This window comes from Hibiscus syriacus, unplaced genomic scaffold, assembly GCF_006381635.1.
Source record: "Hibiscus syriacus cultivar Baekdansim isolate YM2019G1 unplaced genomic scaffold, ASM638163v2 tig00110339_pilon, whole genome shotgun sequence".
Lineage (NCBI taxonomy): Eukaryota > Viridiplantae > Streptophyta > Magnoliopsida > Malvales > Malvaceae > Hibiscus > Hibiscus syriacus.
This window is the reverse complement of record NW_024062692.1, coordinates 1,780,577-1,798,688: the sequence shown is the minus strand read 5'-3', so window position 1 is coordinate 1,798,688 and position 18,112 is coordinate 1,780,577. Positions and strand designations below refer to the sequence as shown.

The 18,112-nt window shown below is 35.0% G+C and overlaps 1 protein-coding gene across 1 annotated transcript; it reads left to right on the top strand.

Annotated features, from left to right (window-relative positions):
* Window positions 1-6,573: 6,573 nt before the first annotated feature.
* LOC120120564 (ras-related protein RABB1c-like) lies at window positions 6,574-17,386 on the top strand. The gene is made up of 8 exons (XM_039140177.1): window positions 6,574-6,622; window positions 7,198-7,300; window positions 11,365-11,368; window positions 15,347-15,379; window positions 15,891-15,973; window positions 16,160-16,364; window positions 16,476-16,544; window positions 17,169-17,386. The coding sequence occupies exons 1-8, from the start codon at window positions 6,574-6,576 to the stop codon at window positions 17,259-17,261; spliced, it is 639 nt and encodes a 212-aa protein (XP_038996108.1). The 3' UTR covers window positions 17,262-17,386.
* The last annotated feature ends 726 nt before the right edge of the window (window positions 17,387-18,112 follow it).

The following is an 18,112-nucleotide window of genomic DNA, read 5'->3' as shown; positions in this document are numbered from 1 at the left end:
TTCTGAATTGAATATCCTCATTATGCTTTTTCAGTCTTTGCGGAAAAGGAGGTGGGGGTCTGGCTTCCTGTACTGACGGGTTAGGAATAGAATTTGCCTTGGAATTTTTGTTTGCTCCCTCAGTCACTTTACTTAATGAACTCTCAACCTTATCCTCTTCCTCTGGTGCTTCTTCTAGTACTTCTTGATCATCTTGTACAGCCTTAGGGGGTGAATTATCCTTCGATCTTCCCCCAAACTTGTGTTCGACATTAATTCTTGTACCATTTCGTAGAGTTAGTACACTACAGTGCTCTTTTCCATGAGATTTTGTGACTTCAGTGTCACTCGGCAGATGTCCTGGTCGTCGTTCTTGTAATGCCGAGACAATTTGACCAACCTGATTCTCCAATGCCCTCAGCGATGAACTGTGGCTCTTAAGCAGAGCCCCTTAGTTTTTGATGGAGGTTGCATGGTCTTGCAGCATTGTCTTCATTGTTGCTATGAACTCTTGCATCGTGGCTTCCAAAGAACTGGTGTTAGATGAATATGGCCCTCCCTTGTTAGAATTATGCCATGGCATATTCGATTGAAAACCTTGAGAGTCATTGAAATTCTGCTACCGAACTAGTTGATGAGCATTGCTGGTTCCTTGGTTTCCCCACGAAAAGTTTAGATGTTGACGCCATCCAGGATTATATGTGTTATAATAGGGGTTTTTGTTGTCTCGGTTGAAGTTGCCTACATAATTGATGGATTCTTGATTGGTCGGGCAATCACTCTCATTGTGATTGACGTGGCATAATAAACATGTTGAATGGGTTGCCTTCACTTCTCTCACCTCACTTGGCCTTTGCAGATTCTTCAACATGTTGGTGATAGCAGCAAGTTGGGCAGACACGTTATCCTTAGAGTCTAGCTCGAAAGTTCCATGTGATTTGCGCCCAAGTCCAAGCCTTGTGGATGGGAACTGATAATCGTTGGTGGCAATCCTATCCAGAATGTTAAATGCTTCTGCTGGTGATTTGTCAAGTAACGTCCCATTTACCGAGGCATCTAGCATCATCCTCTTGTGTGCATTTACTCCATTATAGAACATCACTACTTACGTCCAATCTTCAAAACCATGATTTGAAAATTTGTGAAGTAATGCTTTGTATCGATCCCAACACTCATACATTGATTCGTCATCAGCTTGACGAAAAGAAGCTATGTCGTTCCTCAGTTGGGTGTTCATGTTTGGAGGATTATACCGCATCAAAAAAATTTTTTTGCATAGAACATTCCATGACTCCATTGAACCCGCTGGAACGTCACTCAACCAAGCCCTTGCTCGGTCACGTAGAGAATAAGGAAATAACTTTAGTTTCAAAACATCTTCGTGCACTCCTTGTTGGCGAAATGAATCGCACACCTCTAAGAAGTTATGAATGTGCTACCTGGCATCTTCATTTGGTATGCCCCCAAATTGCCCTATGGAGTTCAACATATTAAACATGAAAGGTTTGAGCTCGAAATGGGCTGCCTGAATTTCTGGTGCCACAATTCCAGGATTTAAGTCTTCTAAGATCGGGTTTAAGTGATCATGAATTGCAAGAGGTCTGGCTGCATTCCCAACATTTAGATTTGCCCCGACATTCTGATATTCCTCATGACCAATACCTTGATTTCCGAGTTGGTACATATTTGCACGTTGAGTACGCCTTCTACTTCTAAAAAGTAGGATTGACGGAGAAAAGTAAGACCTTCTCTCTCTAACTTTTATGCTCAAAATGGCGTGGAACCAAAGTGCATAACATTGTGGCTTCATTCTCTATTTATAGGGGAGAAAAACCCTAAAGATTTATGTCAAAATTCAAAAGATACCCCAAATCATGCTTAATTCACGTGAGGATCGGGCAGAGCTAGTAGTGGTGCTGCTGAGTAGCTGGCAATGGTCCAGCCTGGATGGTTGACTAAGCACCCGAGAGACATCACTGATTCAGGTGGATTTCTCGATCATGGTCAGAGATCCCGTGAAAATAGGGACAGCTGGCTCCAAAAATATCTTCTTTCATTTTGTTCGCTCTCGAAATGCCAATCCAACTCAGCATTTTCATTATGCTCAACAATCTCCTTATGCCACGTCATTTTCCTTTTTCTTTTTCTTTCTCTCAAATCCTGCACATCATTAAGCAAACACCTTCCGCATAAGGCAGTACTGATGACAAATTAAAATGTCACGGCAAACCTAATTCCACCACATGCAACTATATGCTCCTAAATACATCTATGTGGTCCTAAATGAACTCTTAGACATTCAATAACTTAAGTAAAAAGGTCCCAAAATGTGACCTTTTTACATAGTTATCACACCCCTAAACTTATTCTATTGTTTGTCCTCAAACAATGGATAATATTAAGCAAAATAAAAATACCACGGCAAGTTTAGAAACAGAATAGTTATATGGGATAAAATTTCAGCCCTTAGAACATTTGGCTTCAACATGCTAGACTGGTTTGAGAAATCAAGTATTGTCCCCTAGGGCAAGATTCTTTATGTGGGTGTGTGCGTGTTTGTATCCAGTCCATACTTAACAAACCTAAAAATTTTCTAAGCAAGTTTTCTTATTTTGCCACGACATTTACGAATTTTACTCCCACATTGTTTTTTTTATTCTTCTACGAAGGGAGTCAGTCCATCAAACCTACCATCCCACACTCTAGGTGAAAAGGAGCATACCTTCCACCCCCGAGCTAGTCAGGTAGGGTCATCCCGTGACTACTTTCATTCACTTATATACCATAGCTACCATTTATTTATTTGCAGTTTACAGGAAATACCATGGCATAGTTGAGTGTCCCTCTACAGTTATACCGTAGCATTTATTCATAATCTAATTTTTTTAGAGTGGGGTTTTTATCATTTATGCCAAAACATGCAAGAATTCTCTTATCTCTCTTATCCAAACATGTTATTTACTTCTCAATCATTTTCATTTTTTATGGAAACTTAAATGTAAGTTCAACATTTGATGCTCATGTTACGAACTATTACCTGAAACATTTGAGTCCATGCTTCAAGATTTATGAGGAAAGAATGAGGAAGGATACAATTACATCAGCCTAATCAACAAAGAAATGTGGACAAATGCATATGATGGTGAATATCGATATGAACACATGACTACCAACTTGGATAAAGCTATCAATTCGACCTTAAGGGGACACACTATTTACCAGTAATTCCTTTGGTTAAAACAACATATTTTTGTTTGAGAGCGTTTTTTGCCAAGCTCGGGGGGACAAGCTTAAAATTGGATGCAAAACGGTCATGTCTATCACCCAAAGTTACAGATATACAAAAAAGAATTGTTGTATCAAATGGAATGTATGTAACAATCTTCTCTATAACCCATGAATTATTTCGTCACAGAGATGTTGCAACCTCTTCAAGGGATTCAAGCTAACTCGTTAAGAGTTAATCTACGAGACAGATGGTGTGATTGTGGGTTTTTTCAAGCTCTGAAGTATTCATGCTCTCATGTTATAGCAGCTTGATCTCATACCCATCAAAGCTATAACCGTTTTGTGGATCACGTATACCGACTTTCAGAAGTGTTTAAGGTATATGAATTTGAGTTCCCCTCATAGGTAATGAGAAATACCCTGATGAATTTTAGAATTGGCTTCCCATTGTACCAGATCTGTCCTTATTGAGGGAGCTCAGTCATCCAAAATCCACTCAAATTCATTATGATATGGATATTCGGGAGACGCCTAGAGAAAACAAAAGATGTGGGCATTGTAGAAACCTAGGACACAATAGGAAAATTGTTCATCTCTTTTGTCATCAAGTAATCATTGATGTTGTGATTGATGTAGTTGTTGTTTATTAAATCTAAGTTTCCATTATTTAATTTTCATTTACTTTCAGTTAATGTCATTTGAGCACCAGCGAGTAATTGGCTACTCAAGAAATTAAATAATAAAAACAATTAGAACAAACTAAAAACAAGAAAATGATACAACTCAAAAAATAAAAACAACTAAATAATAAAAACAATTCGAACAATTAAATAATGAAAACATTAAGAAACAAAATAAATAAAAATCCATAATTAAATAAAAAGTTTGCAATTGTTGTTAAACAAACAAAATTAAATAAAAACATAAAGAAGTAAACAACTCTATCGATACTGACGTCTTGAATGTGTTCTATAGGGCAGTGGTTGTCTGTGTCGATGAGGATTTCTTTGTGTAACTTATTCTTCCGCCTCGCTCTCATCATCATCATCATCATCAGGAGCACATACATTTTGTTGATGAGGGACGAATGATGATGTATCACCTCTATAAAATAAGAACTATGAAGGTGTGGCTAACTATTCTACCGCTCACAGAAACTGTGAAAACTACAAAAACACCGACATCAATGAGTGTGAAAACTGCACTAGAGGTGTCTAAGCATGTTTTAAAGCTTCATCCGCCAAATAACTAGCATATGAACCCAAGTTGGATTTGTAAGCATGGAAGTATAATATCCGCCAAGAGGGGTCATAAAACTCTACGACGGTGGCGGCATTTGGTATGGAAATGATAGCTTCTGACTCAGCTACAGTGGCATATGAAATAGCTGCGATGCCATCTGAAATGATTGCGGTGCCATCTGAAAAAGCTGCAGAATGTACACTAGTATAGACGGTGGTTGTTGTGATGGTTTCGGTTCTACAGCTGAGGATGAGCCGGAAGTGCCGATAATGCTGTGACGATGGACGTGTTTTGTCGACGTCTATGAATGCTCCTGCCTTGTGCTTCCTCATAAAGTAGGAACAATTTCACGTTGGTATTGAAACACTTATAATAATCATCTGCAATCGAGTAATGATCCACATAAATGGGTTTCATACGGGGAATGCACCCACATCAATCCTCTCATATCATTACCCACTCAATGTGCTTCAGCAGCTAGTCGACTTCTCTTTTGCCCTGTCTATCGATGATATGCATATCATCAAGATTCTTAGATGCTTCCGGAATAGATTGTACAAAACCAAATTGGCAGAGCACACGATCACTAAGATGCCACTCGATAATAGTATAACATATTAAAGGGACCACTGCCATCCAGACATTTAATGGGTCTCTTAAATGATGTGGGATGCAAATCCACATTTCTTTAGTAGAATGAAGAGCTCATTGAAACAAAAACAAATATATATAATTCTAATCAAAATAATATTTTAATTATCTAACGATAATTAAAAGTATATAATAATATGTAAATACATACATCTGTACCAGCCTTCTGATCAATGAGTAGCCTAATTTCTTCCAATTCATTAGGTAAATCCCGATGATCTTTTCTTGCACTTGACCACCTATTTGAAATAATTTTCATTATATACTCAACAAAATTATTTATATACGAATCAGCATTGAAATTACCTCAATAATAGCAGGAAAATCAACGGGTTTTTCACCACGGGACATAAAAAGAGCATGTGATACCACGCCCAAGACTGGAGAATAAGTAGACATCCGCCAATAGCATTTTTTCGATAGTCGGTATCTAGACACATTTTCCTATATATAAATGCCAAAATTGTGGAGGCCCAACTGAGTGTGCCACATTGATAAAAATTTGCTAGGTGATGTAACCACATACAATGAACTTGGTTGCGCAATTTTTCGGACATCAGGATCCCTCCTATGAGTTGTAATATGCAAGCTCGTGCATACATTTTAACTTGCCCCTTGGAGGCATCGCGACTCAAATGTTGGAAAGTTGTATCCAACCAATTTAATGGTATTCGACCACCATTGAAATTAGGTGGGATACCTCCAAGATACTCATAACACAAGGAATGACAGTCACTATTCACCACACGGAAACATCCTCCAGCGTAATTGTGCACTCTCCACACGGAAGATGGAATATGTGTGTATCTGGTCTCCACCTCTCAACCAATGCATAAATAAGGTTGGATTCAAGGTTAGAGTGTTCTTCATATTTTGCTACGTAACCAATCCAACCTCGACTAAATATAGTTATACAATAGTAGGTATCTCTAACTTAAGGATACGAATGAATGAATCAAATATACGGTCTCTCTCCTAATTTAATAAATATTATAGAAATTAAAATATAAATTAATACTAAAAAATTAAACAAATAAAACATTAACAATAATTAAAATTACAACATAATTTAAAATTATTACCGTATCGACAAAATGCCTTAAGATATGATTCTCATCTAAACATTGCAAACAACCTTCCATTTTATAACTGCAAAAAATTAATAAAAAATTAGTATAATAAAATTTAATAAAATAATAAATTATTGATTCATTATAATACAATAAAAATATTTTATATTCTTAGTAGAAAGATTGATACTCGGAAGAATGACAAAATTTGAGATTTGAGTGTGGTTTGGAGGTTGTGTTTGGGTATGGTATTTATAGGAAGAGAAGATGGGGTATTATAGGAATAAGGGAGGGGGTAGATGAGTTCCTATAAATATGAGAGTTGGACGGCTGGGGTATTAAAGGAAAGACGTAGATAATGATATGTGGCTTACATAAGTGTCTAAAATCTACAAAGGCGCGAATGGTAATCCACGCCTTACCTTACGTGGCGCCAGTTCGGATAGAACCCTGTTCGCGCTTTATCAGAAAGAGTGCTAGATCGGTAATATTAATATATAGGGTGACTGATAGGTAATTATTAGTTGTACGAGTGATATTTCGGTGAAAAAAAACTCTTCGTTCGGTTTCTTTTTATATTTTATTTTTGAAGTCTTATGAATTTGATTCTGTTAAGGAACATCAAGTTATGAATCATCGAGTTTAGAGATATACTGAAGTTTTTTTACATTCTCAATCTCTCGCCATTTGTATAATTTGAAATTGTAATTGCATGACTGTGATGCTCGCAATAATCGTAATAGCACTTGCAATGTCCGCATTTGTGATATATGTAACTGAAACCATAACTGCAACCATAATTTAAATCCTTGTTTAGGATGATAACTTGATAGCATTTTAAATGTTGAGAAAATAAATACTGAAATTTCATTCATACGAAGCTTCCTACTTTATTTGCGAATCATTCTCAGTTTTTCCATTTTGCAATATTGTTTTGCTAAGGATATGTTATAGTGGTGTACCCAATGTTGAAGTCTGGAAAATTCTATGATATATTATCATAAGTATGTTCTTACTGATTTTGCAGGGGTTGGAAAATTATGTCTTCTTCTGCAATTCGCTGGCGAACGGTTTCAACTTGTTCATGATTTAACCATTGGTGTTGAATTTAGAGCCAGAATGATCACTATGTTAGAGTATGCCCAATGACCAATCATATGATGATTGTAATAATACTTTTATTTACTGATTTTATTGAATAAAGGCATTGCCACTATTATTTTCAGCTATATATATGTGTTTAACATAAACTCGAAGATAATAAAGTCCATATAATGACATAATTGTTATTATTAAAAGATCCCTAGTCAAGTATTATTATGGGCATGGACAATAATAATACGCTTAAGACTAACATGTTATTGTTTGATGACAACAAGTTGTCATTGACATAGAGATTCCAAAATTTATACATGATTATATTGTTAGAGAACAATGTATTGGATTGACCCACCATGAGCATATGTCTTGGATTATTATGTGACAGTTATAACATTGCTCATGGTGATGACTATATGTATGATCTTCAGACTTGAGATCAATACTATCCCAAAATATATTGTTGTATGTTTTGATGCAGCTAAACAAGCACCGTAACTGGTTGCTCTATAAAGACTGTTATTGAATATATGTAGTGGGAGTGTATGATTAAGATAGGATTTGTCCTTCCTACATAATAGGAAATATATCACAGGCCACTTGATTGAGTAAGATTAGAAACGCATGGCCATACAAGAATAAGTTGATATAAGATATTATAAACTATTTGTTAATTAAAGTCTACTCTAGATATCAACAAACAATAGATGGGCTATACAAGTGTGACTATTCCAAGACTTATGCCTATTCTAGATATAAAGGAAATAAGGTTGTAATACATAAAAGAATTAATCACCAAGATGATATGTCGAATCATATTTTCTTGTAACTTAGGTGACAATGATATATTGCTAAATGTCACTCATTGTATGTAATATTAGAATTGTTCTAATAATTACTGCTAACGTTACAATAACCTACAGGGTCATACCCTAAGATTGAAACGAGCAAATATGTAAAATTTGTTGTATGTTACTAAAATATATATAGAGTTAATTAAATATATGTTTTAATAATCCCGAATATTTAATTTCAATTAATTAAATATAGATTTAATTAATTTGAAATAATAAAATCCCTAATATGATTAGAATAACTTGGATATAAAAGGATTATTAAATTTCAATTAATTAAATATAGATTTAATTAATTTGAAATAATAAATACCCTAATATGATTAGGGTAACTTAGCTATAAAAGGGTGTGTTAGGTCTAGCAGCCGTTTTAGAACACACACACAAAACCTTCAGCCGTTTTTCTCTCAAAACTATTTTGGGGAAGAAAATTATTGCTCTCAATTGGGTGAACTGAGTGGAGGCCGAGACGTGATTTCATGGAGGCTTACGATTCTAACCGATCTATACCACCATTATTCACTGTTGTCCTTGTTGTTTTTTAAGGAACCCGTTGTAAGTATTCGCATCCCTTTCTCCCGATTTTAGTTTTTCATACTTGGATTACTGGTGAGACCGTCGAGTTTTATTTCCACTGCGCCATGGGGTACGCTGACGGTCACAACAGTGGTATCAGAGCCACTTGTACGATCTAAATTTTGGTTAAATTTTTTGGTTGATGTGATATATATGAGATGCATGTTCTAGTTTTATCGATTTCGATAAATATGCTGATATTATTGTTTGAATCGATAACCGCAACGATTAATATGTTTATTTGTTAATATATTTTTCAATCGATTTGTTGCTGGATAATATGTGGAAGTGCGATAGCATATCGTGTTTGAAAATGGAACAATGGTTGTTCCAATGTAGAAAACCTTCGAGATTGAAAATCCCAAAAGCACGATTCTATTGATAATTGTTATCAAATCGTGAAGTTTTTTCATGGAAACATAAGTACTGTTTTTAAAAAAAAATATTGGTAAGCCTAGAGAGCAGTCTTAGGCTTTAAGGTTCTTGGTTCTCCAATTGGCTTGGGATGGGCCATCTTAGTCATTGTTTTGGGCTATAACCATTGTATCTTATTTATTGCTATATTTGTTATGTATACAATGCATCAAATGATAAAATAAGAATAAATATTGATGAGATCATTAAGGGCCTAATATTAAAACGAACAATGATGAGATAATTACGTAAATCCCTCTTTATAATCTAAGTTTACTTAACCGTCCAATATTTACCCTCGTTAAGACTTTGATCGATATTGTGTGGGCTTTGCCAAAGCATTGACACATAAATCTATCTTGGTTAAACGTGAAGAATAAGCAAGTGATATTTACCGGTTGAAATATTGGTAATAACTTAGCTAGGTTATTCTAATAGGATTAGAAACCTAGAGGTTAAATATTTGGATAAGTCATGAGATGACTTGAACAAAAGTTGTTCACCAAATTGAGGAGTAACATGAGATGTAACTAGTCAACTGTTACTTACCTAAATAATCACTATCCTAAAAGAAAAGCCAAAGTTGATTTAGGAAATTGATGTATTATGGATCTTTACCCACTAGAAAAATTTTCGTTGAATTTTTCCGAAATTAAAACAAAGAGGGTTTTTAATTTTGAATAAAATAGTGGTAGTAATTTGTAAATAAATTCCTATTTATAAATTTTAATTCAGTAAATTTACTTACTTTAATATTTCCATTGTTGTAGATTTAATGGAAAACAACACTTTATCACAGCGATCACTCCTTGAGAAGGATAAACTTAATGGCATAAATTTCCTTGATTGGTTTCGTAATTTGAGAATTGTTCTCAAACAGGAAAGGAAGGAATATGTCATTGAGGAACTTGTTCCTGATGAACTGGCAGCTAATGCTTCAAAAGTTGACAAAGACAATTTCAAGAAACATATGGATGATATGTTAGATGTTGGATGTCTAATTCTTGCCACCATGACTCCTGAGCTTCAGAAGCAACATGAGGACATGGTTGCATATGAGATGATTCAAAATCTCAAAGAAATATATGAAGGGAAAGCACATCAAGAGACATATGAGACCTCTAAAGCTCTATTTCAATGCAAAATGGCAGAGGGAACTCCTGTAGGAGCTCATGTCATCAAGATAATGGGCTACATCCAAACGTTGGAAAAGCTGGGATTTCCTCTCAAAGATGAATTGGCTCCCAATGTTATCTTACAATCGTTGCCAAATAGCTTTAGCCAATTTGTCATTAATTTCAACATGAATGAAATTAACAAGACTTTGCCATAGTTACTTGGCATGTTACGAACTGGTGAAAGTAACATGAAAAAGGTTGGACCTAAGCTCATTCTGATGGTCCACAAGGACAAATGAAAGGGAAAGAAAAAGGTAGTGGCAAAGTCTAAGGGCAATGGTAAGACCAAAAAAAGGGGAAAATGCATTGAAACCCAAAGGGGGAGTTAGCAAAGAAGGAAAATGTTTCTATTGCGATAAGACCAAACACTGGAAAAGAAACTGCCCTGTTTACCTTGAAGATGTCAAGAAGGCAAAAGAAAATGGAACGTTTGTTTCAGGTATTTATGTTATTGATGTTAATTTGTCAATATCTACTTCTTGGGTATTAGATACCGGTTTTGGTTCTCATATTTGTACTTCTGTACAGGGACTGCAAAAGAGAAGAAATCTGGCTAAAGGAGATGTGGACCTACGAGTGGGAACTGGAGCAAGAGTTGTTGCATTATCTATAGGGATATATGTTTTATCTTTGCCTAGTGACTTGATTTAAATTTAGAGGATTGTTATTATGTGCCTAGTTTGACTAAGAACATTATTTCTATTTCTTGTTTGGACAAGATTGGTTTTGAGATTATTATTAAGAATAATTGTTGTTCTTTTTTATCTAGATAGTGTTTTTTATGGTTTGGCACAATTGGTTAATGGTCTCTATATTTTGGATCAAGAAAACACCTTTTATAACATAAATACTAAGAGATCAAAAACAAATGACTCGAATCAAACTTATCTTTGGCATTGTTGTTTAGGCCATATAAGTGAGAAACGTATATCAAAACTCCATAAAATGAATTCTTAGATTCATTTTTTTCGAACAATATGATGTATGCGAATCTTGCTTGATGAGAAAAATGATTAAAGCTCCTTTTAATAGTAAAGGTAAATGAACAAGTGATTTATTGGGGTTAATACATAGTGATGTATGTGGACCAATGAATACACAAGCCAGAGGTGGATTCCATTACTTCATCACTTTTACCGATGACTTCAGTCTTTATGAGTATATTTATCTTATGCGCTATAAATCTGAAGCCCTTGAAAAGTTTAAGGAATTTTAAAATAAAGTACAAAATCAACTAGGCAATAGTATTAAGGCACTTCGATCAAATCGAGGTGGAGAATACTTAAGCATAGAGTTTGATGAACTCCTAAAAGAATGTGGGATTGTCTCATAGCTTACACCACCTGGTACACCATAGTGGAATGTAGTTTCTAAAAGAATGAATCGAACACTATTAGACATGGTTCGATCGATAATGAGTTATAGTGATCTTTCGACTTCTTTTTGGGGACATGCACTTGAAACAGTCGCTTTCACACTAAATCGTGTTCCATCTAAATCAGTTCAAAAGACACCATACGAGATATGGACTGGGAAACGTCTCAGTATGTCTATTATAAAGATTTGGGGTTGTGAAGCTTATGTAAAACATCAGATGTCTACAAAGCTCTAACCTAAATCTCATAAGTGTATATTTGTTGGATATCCTAAAGAAACTAAGGGATACTATTTCTTCAACCCTAACGAGAACAAAGTGTTTGTTGCTCGAACAGGAGTTTTTCTCGAAAGAGAATTTCTCTCAAAGAAATGGAAGGGTAGAAATATTGAACTTGGAGAAGTTCAAGAGCAACAGATAAATGAACCTGAAGTTGAGCATGTTTCACAAGTTGTTGATGAGCATTCAACAGATTTAGAAACACAATCACTACGTAGATCCACAAGAGAACATCGTACACCTGAGAGATTTGGATTTCCCATTACGAAACATGTAGATATTCTTCTTATGGATCAAGATGGGCCCAGGACTTATCAAGAGGCAGTGTTTAGCCCAGACTCTGAGAAATGGCTTGAAGCCATGAGATATGAGATAGATTCCATGTTAGTAAACCAAGTATGGACTTTGGTTGAACCACCTGAAGGGGTCAAACCTATAGGGTGTAAATGGGTTTTCAAGAAGAAACCCGACATAGAGGTAATGTACAAACATACAAGGGGCGATTAGTCGCTAAAGGTTTTCGACAAGTTCATGGTGTAGACTATGACAAAACATTCTCCCCTGTAGCTATGTTTAAGTCCATTCGGATCTTGCTCGCAATAGCTGTATTCCATGATTATGAAATCTAGCAAATGGACGTCAAAACTGCTTTCCTTAATGGAAAACATGAATAGGATGTGTATATGGCATAACTATAAGGTTTTGTCTTTCCAGGAAATACTGGAAAGGTTTGTAAGCTACAGAGGTCTATTTATGGACTAAAGCAAGCTTTTCGAAGCTGGAATCTTCGTTTCAATGATGCAATCAAAGAGTTTGGTTTTATCAAAAATGAAGATGAGTCTTGTGTTTATAAAAAGGCTAGTGGGAGTATTGTTTCTTTCATAATCTTGTATGTAGATGACATACTCATCATAGGAAATGATATACCTACTTTACAGTCTGTTAAGACTTGGTTAAGTAGTTGTTTTTCTAAGAAAGATTTGGGTGAGGTAGCATATATCTTAGGAGTTAAGATCTATAGAGATAGATCAAGACGACTTTTAGGTATGAGTCAAAGTACATATATAGACAAAGTGCTAAAAAGGTTCAGTATGGAAGAATCCAAGAAAGGATTTTTGCCTATGAGACATGGCATTTCTCTTTCTAAGAAAATGTGTCCTTCAACTCCACTAGAAAGAGAACGGATGAATAAGATTCCATATGCTTCGACTATTGGTTCTATAATGTATGTCATGATATGTACTCGACCAGATGTATCGTATGCTCTAAACATGACGAATTGGTAACAAGCAAACCCTGGTGAAAATCACTGGATTGCGGTTAAAAATATCCTTAAGTACTTAAGAAGAACTAAGGATAAATTTCTTGTCTATGGAGGGGAGGAAGAGCTTAGTATAAAAGGTTATACTGATGCCAGCTTCCAAACTGACAAGGATGACTCACGATCACAATCGGATTTTGTGTTTTGTCTTAATGGAGGTGCTGTGAGCTGGAAAAGTTCGAAGCAAGACATAGTAGCTGATTCTAGAACAGAGGCTGAATACATTACAGCTAGTGAAGCAACAAAAGAGGTTGTTTGGATCAAGAAGTTTATATCAGAATTAGGGGTTGTTCCCAACATATCAGATGTTGTAGAACTCTGTTGTGACAATAATGGAGCCATTGCACAAGGAAAGGAACCCAGATCTCATCAACGATCCAAACATATTCTTAGGCACTTTCATCTCATTCGAGAGATCATTGATTGAGGAGATATGGAAATATGTAGAGTACACACGGATAACAACATTTTTGATCCCTTGACGAAGCCTCTTACACAGCAGAGGCATGATCGTCACACTGAGTCACTCGGTATTAGATATGTGAGTGATTGGTCTTAGTGCTAGTGGGAGATTGTTAGAGTATTCCCAAAGACCAATCATATAATGATTGTAATAATATTTTTATTTACCGATTTTATTGAATAAAGGCATTGTCACTATTATTTTCAGTTATATATATGTGTTTAACATAAACTCGAAGATAATAAAGTCCATATAATGACATAATTGTTATTATTAAAAGATCCCTAGTCAAGTATTATTATGGGCATGGACAATAATAATACGCTTAAAACTAACATGTTATTGATTGATGACAACGAGTTGTCATTGACATAGAGATGTTAGAATTGATACATGATTATATTGTTAGAGAACAATGTATTGGATTGACCCACCATGAGCATATGTCTTGGATTATTATGTGACAGTTATAACATTGCTCATGGTGATGACTATATGTATGATCCTCAGACTTGAGATCAATACTATCCCAACATATATTGTTATATGTTTTGATGCATCTAAACAAGCTCCGTAACCGGTTGCTCTATAAAGACTGTTATTGAATATATCTCAATATATGTAGTAGGTGTATATGATTAAGATAGAATTTGTCCTTCCTACATAATAGGAAATATATCACAGGTCACTTGATTGAGTAAGACTAGAAACACATGGCCATGCTCGAATAAGTTGATATGAGATATCATAAACTATTCGGTAGTTAAAGTCTACTCTAGATATCAAGAAACAATAGATGGGCTATACAAGTGTGACTATTCCAAGACTTGTGCCTATTCTAGATATAAAGGACAAAAGGATGTAATACATAAAAGAGTAAATAACCAAGATGATATGTCGAATCATATTTTCTTGTAACTTAGATGACAATGATATATTGCTAGATGTCACTCATTGTATGTAATATTAGAATTGTTCTAATAATTACTGCTAACGTTACAAGAACCTACAGGGTCACACCCTAAGATTGAAACGAGCAAAGATGTACAATTTGTTGTACGTTACTAAAATATATCTAGAGTTAATTAAATATATGTTTTAATAATCCTGAATATTTAATTTCAATTAATTAAATATATATTTTAATTAATTTGAAATAATAAAATCTCTAATATGATTAGGGTAACTTGGATATAAAATGATTATTAAATTCTAATTAATTAAATATAGATTTAATTAATTTGAAATAATAAAAACCCTAATATGATTAGAATAACTTGGCTATAAAAGGGTGTGTTAGGTCTAGTAGCCGTTTTAGAACACACACAAAACCTTCAGCCGTTTTTCTCTCAAAACTATTTTGGGAAAGAAAATTATTGCTCTCAATCGGGTGAACTGAGTAGAGGCCAAGACGTGATTTCGTGGAGACTTACAATTCTAACCGATCTATACCACTAGTATTCATTGTTGTCCTTGTTGTTTTTTAAAGAACCCGCTGTAAGTATTTGCATCCCTTCCTCCCGATTTTAGTTTTTCGTACTTGGATCGCTGGTGAAACCGTCGAGTTTTGTTTCCCCTGAGCCATGGGGTGCGCCGACGGTCACAACACACTATTGAGAACAAGCCAATAAAACTTCAGATATCGGATACGGTTGGTTTTCCCCCTTTTTTTTAAGCTTTGAAGTGTTTTTTGTATGAAGTTACATTGGAATGTAATGTGTCTGGCTGTCTGTAGATTATATGTTTTGTTTTACACTTGTTTCTCTCAATTTAAGCTGTTATCTTTCACAATGATACTCAAACTAATTATCAGAACTGTATGTTGACTGCTCGAAATTTGTTATTCTATAAAATTATGCTATTTCTGGCTTTCCCAAGTATGACCATGTCTGTCAACTCGAATATTTGAATGACAGAAGTTCATAATTGATAGCGGTGTTTATCGGACTGGTTAATTGTTGTTGTAGGAAAAATGTATAATGCTTTTAAGTAGGATGACATTATCCCTTATGAAACTAAAGTTTTCTGTGGCATTTGATCTTAGTGGTTATTATGCTCATTGCAACTAGATTTCTCACTTCGTCCCGGCCTAAGATATTTAAAATATGAAACTTGTTGTTTCTTTTTCAGTTATGGTGCTGAATTTACTTTGCTTTTACCAGGCAGGCCAAGAATCATTCAGATCCATAACAAGGTCTTACTACCGTGGAGCTGCGGGTGCAATTCTAGTTTATGATATTACTAGGTATATATTTGTTATTTCCAGAACTTCGAGTTTAGTCAAGGAAGTTTCTTAAGCTTTTGATAACGGACCTTTTCTCTTTTACATTCTTCGACATGCTTATATTATTCATACGGACAAATTTATATGTGCTGTTGGCTGCAATAATAACACTTCTACATCTGTATATAGTTAATGATTAATAATCAGGAGGGAGACTTTCAATCACTTGACTAGCTGGTTGGAGGAAGCAAGGCAGCATGCAAATGCAAATATGACGGTCATGCTTATTGGCAACAAGTGTGATTTGGCTTATAGACGGGCAGTGAGCACAGAGGAAGGTGAGCAGTTCGCCAGGGAACAAGGACTGATCTTCATGGAGGCCTCAGCAAAAACAGCTCAAAATGTAGAAGAGGTCATTACCTTAAGTTTTCATCTTATGCTTACAACTACTTGCGAATGTTCTATAGCATGAGTATAAATAAGCTCTCATTCACCTAAATTTTCAACGCGAAAATTATTTCAGGCATTTCTAAGCACAGCTTCAAAAATCTACAAGAAAATTCAGGAGGGAGTTATTAACATATCAAATGAGGTTAGCTTTGTCTACTTATATTTTCCCTACAATTTCTACCATCTCGTTGTATCAATTATCGAACTAGTGAGTTAAACTCACCACAATTTCTGTTCATAGAATTTCTTAGACATTGGCATTTATTTAAAATGTCAAATAAGATTCATAAAGTTATAAAAATTAGATCGACCACTCGCATTTCAAGTTTCAGGATAGCTTGTTGTGCGGTAGTTTAACCTAAGGCTAATTTGTTGCGGGTTTTAACCTAAAATGTTATCTTGTCTAACCTAAAATGTTATACAATAATTTCAATTACAATTGAGAATGTTACATTGCAGCGGGTTTTAACCTAAAATATTACATGTCTACTCTAAAAAATTACACAATTAGTAATAATTTCGATTACAACAAAAAATGTCTTGACGCTAACTTTTTTAGGTTGCAATCGGAATAGTTATGTGATTTACATGATTAATTTGTTAAGTAAAACATAATAATTTCAGTTTCAAACTAAAATGATACCTAGGTTACTCTAAAAAGTTATGTTCTTGGTAAGTTTTTTTTTTGTTACAATTGATTTTTGTCGTTTTTTAACCTTGTATTAACTGATTGTATTTTAGACTCAACCTGGATTTGTTTTTGCAGTCCAATGGCACTAAAATTGGACATGTAAGTCAAGCATCTACCCATGGAGGTAGAGATGGCACTGCTTCTCAACAAGGTGGCTGTTACAGCTGAAAATTAAGATCATTTTCCAAGCTGAGACTTTCCTAAGTGCTTCATTTGCGGATTTCATAGGTTTGTTGTAGTTTTTATGTTGGTTACGTTGACATATTATTTTTATAAATAATTATCTACAAGTTTTACTATTAGATTTAAACATTTAATTTGTTTCTTTCCACCTATGTTTTTCCCTTCTCTGTTGTGTTGAGAACCACAATTGAGATTAACATTTATTGATAATGATTATTGTTTATGATTCAACTCCATCTTCTCCCTATTTTCGGTTCAGAGGATAGTGTTGTAGGAGCAAGCTAGGATTTGTACCCGAACTTCGGATGACACCTCTTAATTGTTATTTTACCGATAATGTTAATCATGTTTATCCGGTAAACGTGTTGAGTCAATATATGTCATCACCCATTGTTAATCATGGAAAGGAAGTAGAACAAGTTCTGCAATATTGGAAAAATGCTATTGGACTTGGAATTATATATGCCAATCATGGTTATACTAGGATTGAATGTTTTTAGATTCATATTAGACATGATGTAATGAAGATAATAGATCTACTTTAGGATAATGTGTGTTTGTTGGAGAAAACTAGATTTCATGAAAGTGTATGGGAGCCACCACTGTTGGGGTGGAGTAAACTTAATACGGACAGAGCTTAGAAGCCAGATTCTGCGGCTGCTGTGAGTGGCGGAGTAATGCGTGATGCTAACGGGGATTGGATTATGGGTTTTGCAAGATCACTTGGATACTACTCGGTCTTGGATGCCAAACTTACAGAGATTTATGAGGGGCTGGCTATTCACGGGAGATGGGAAATAGGACAATTATCGTAGAAAGATATAGTAAAGAGGCGT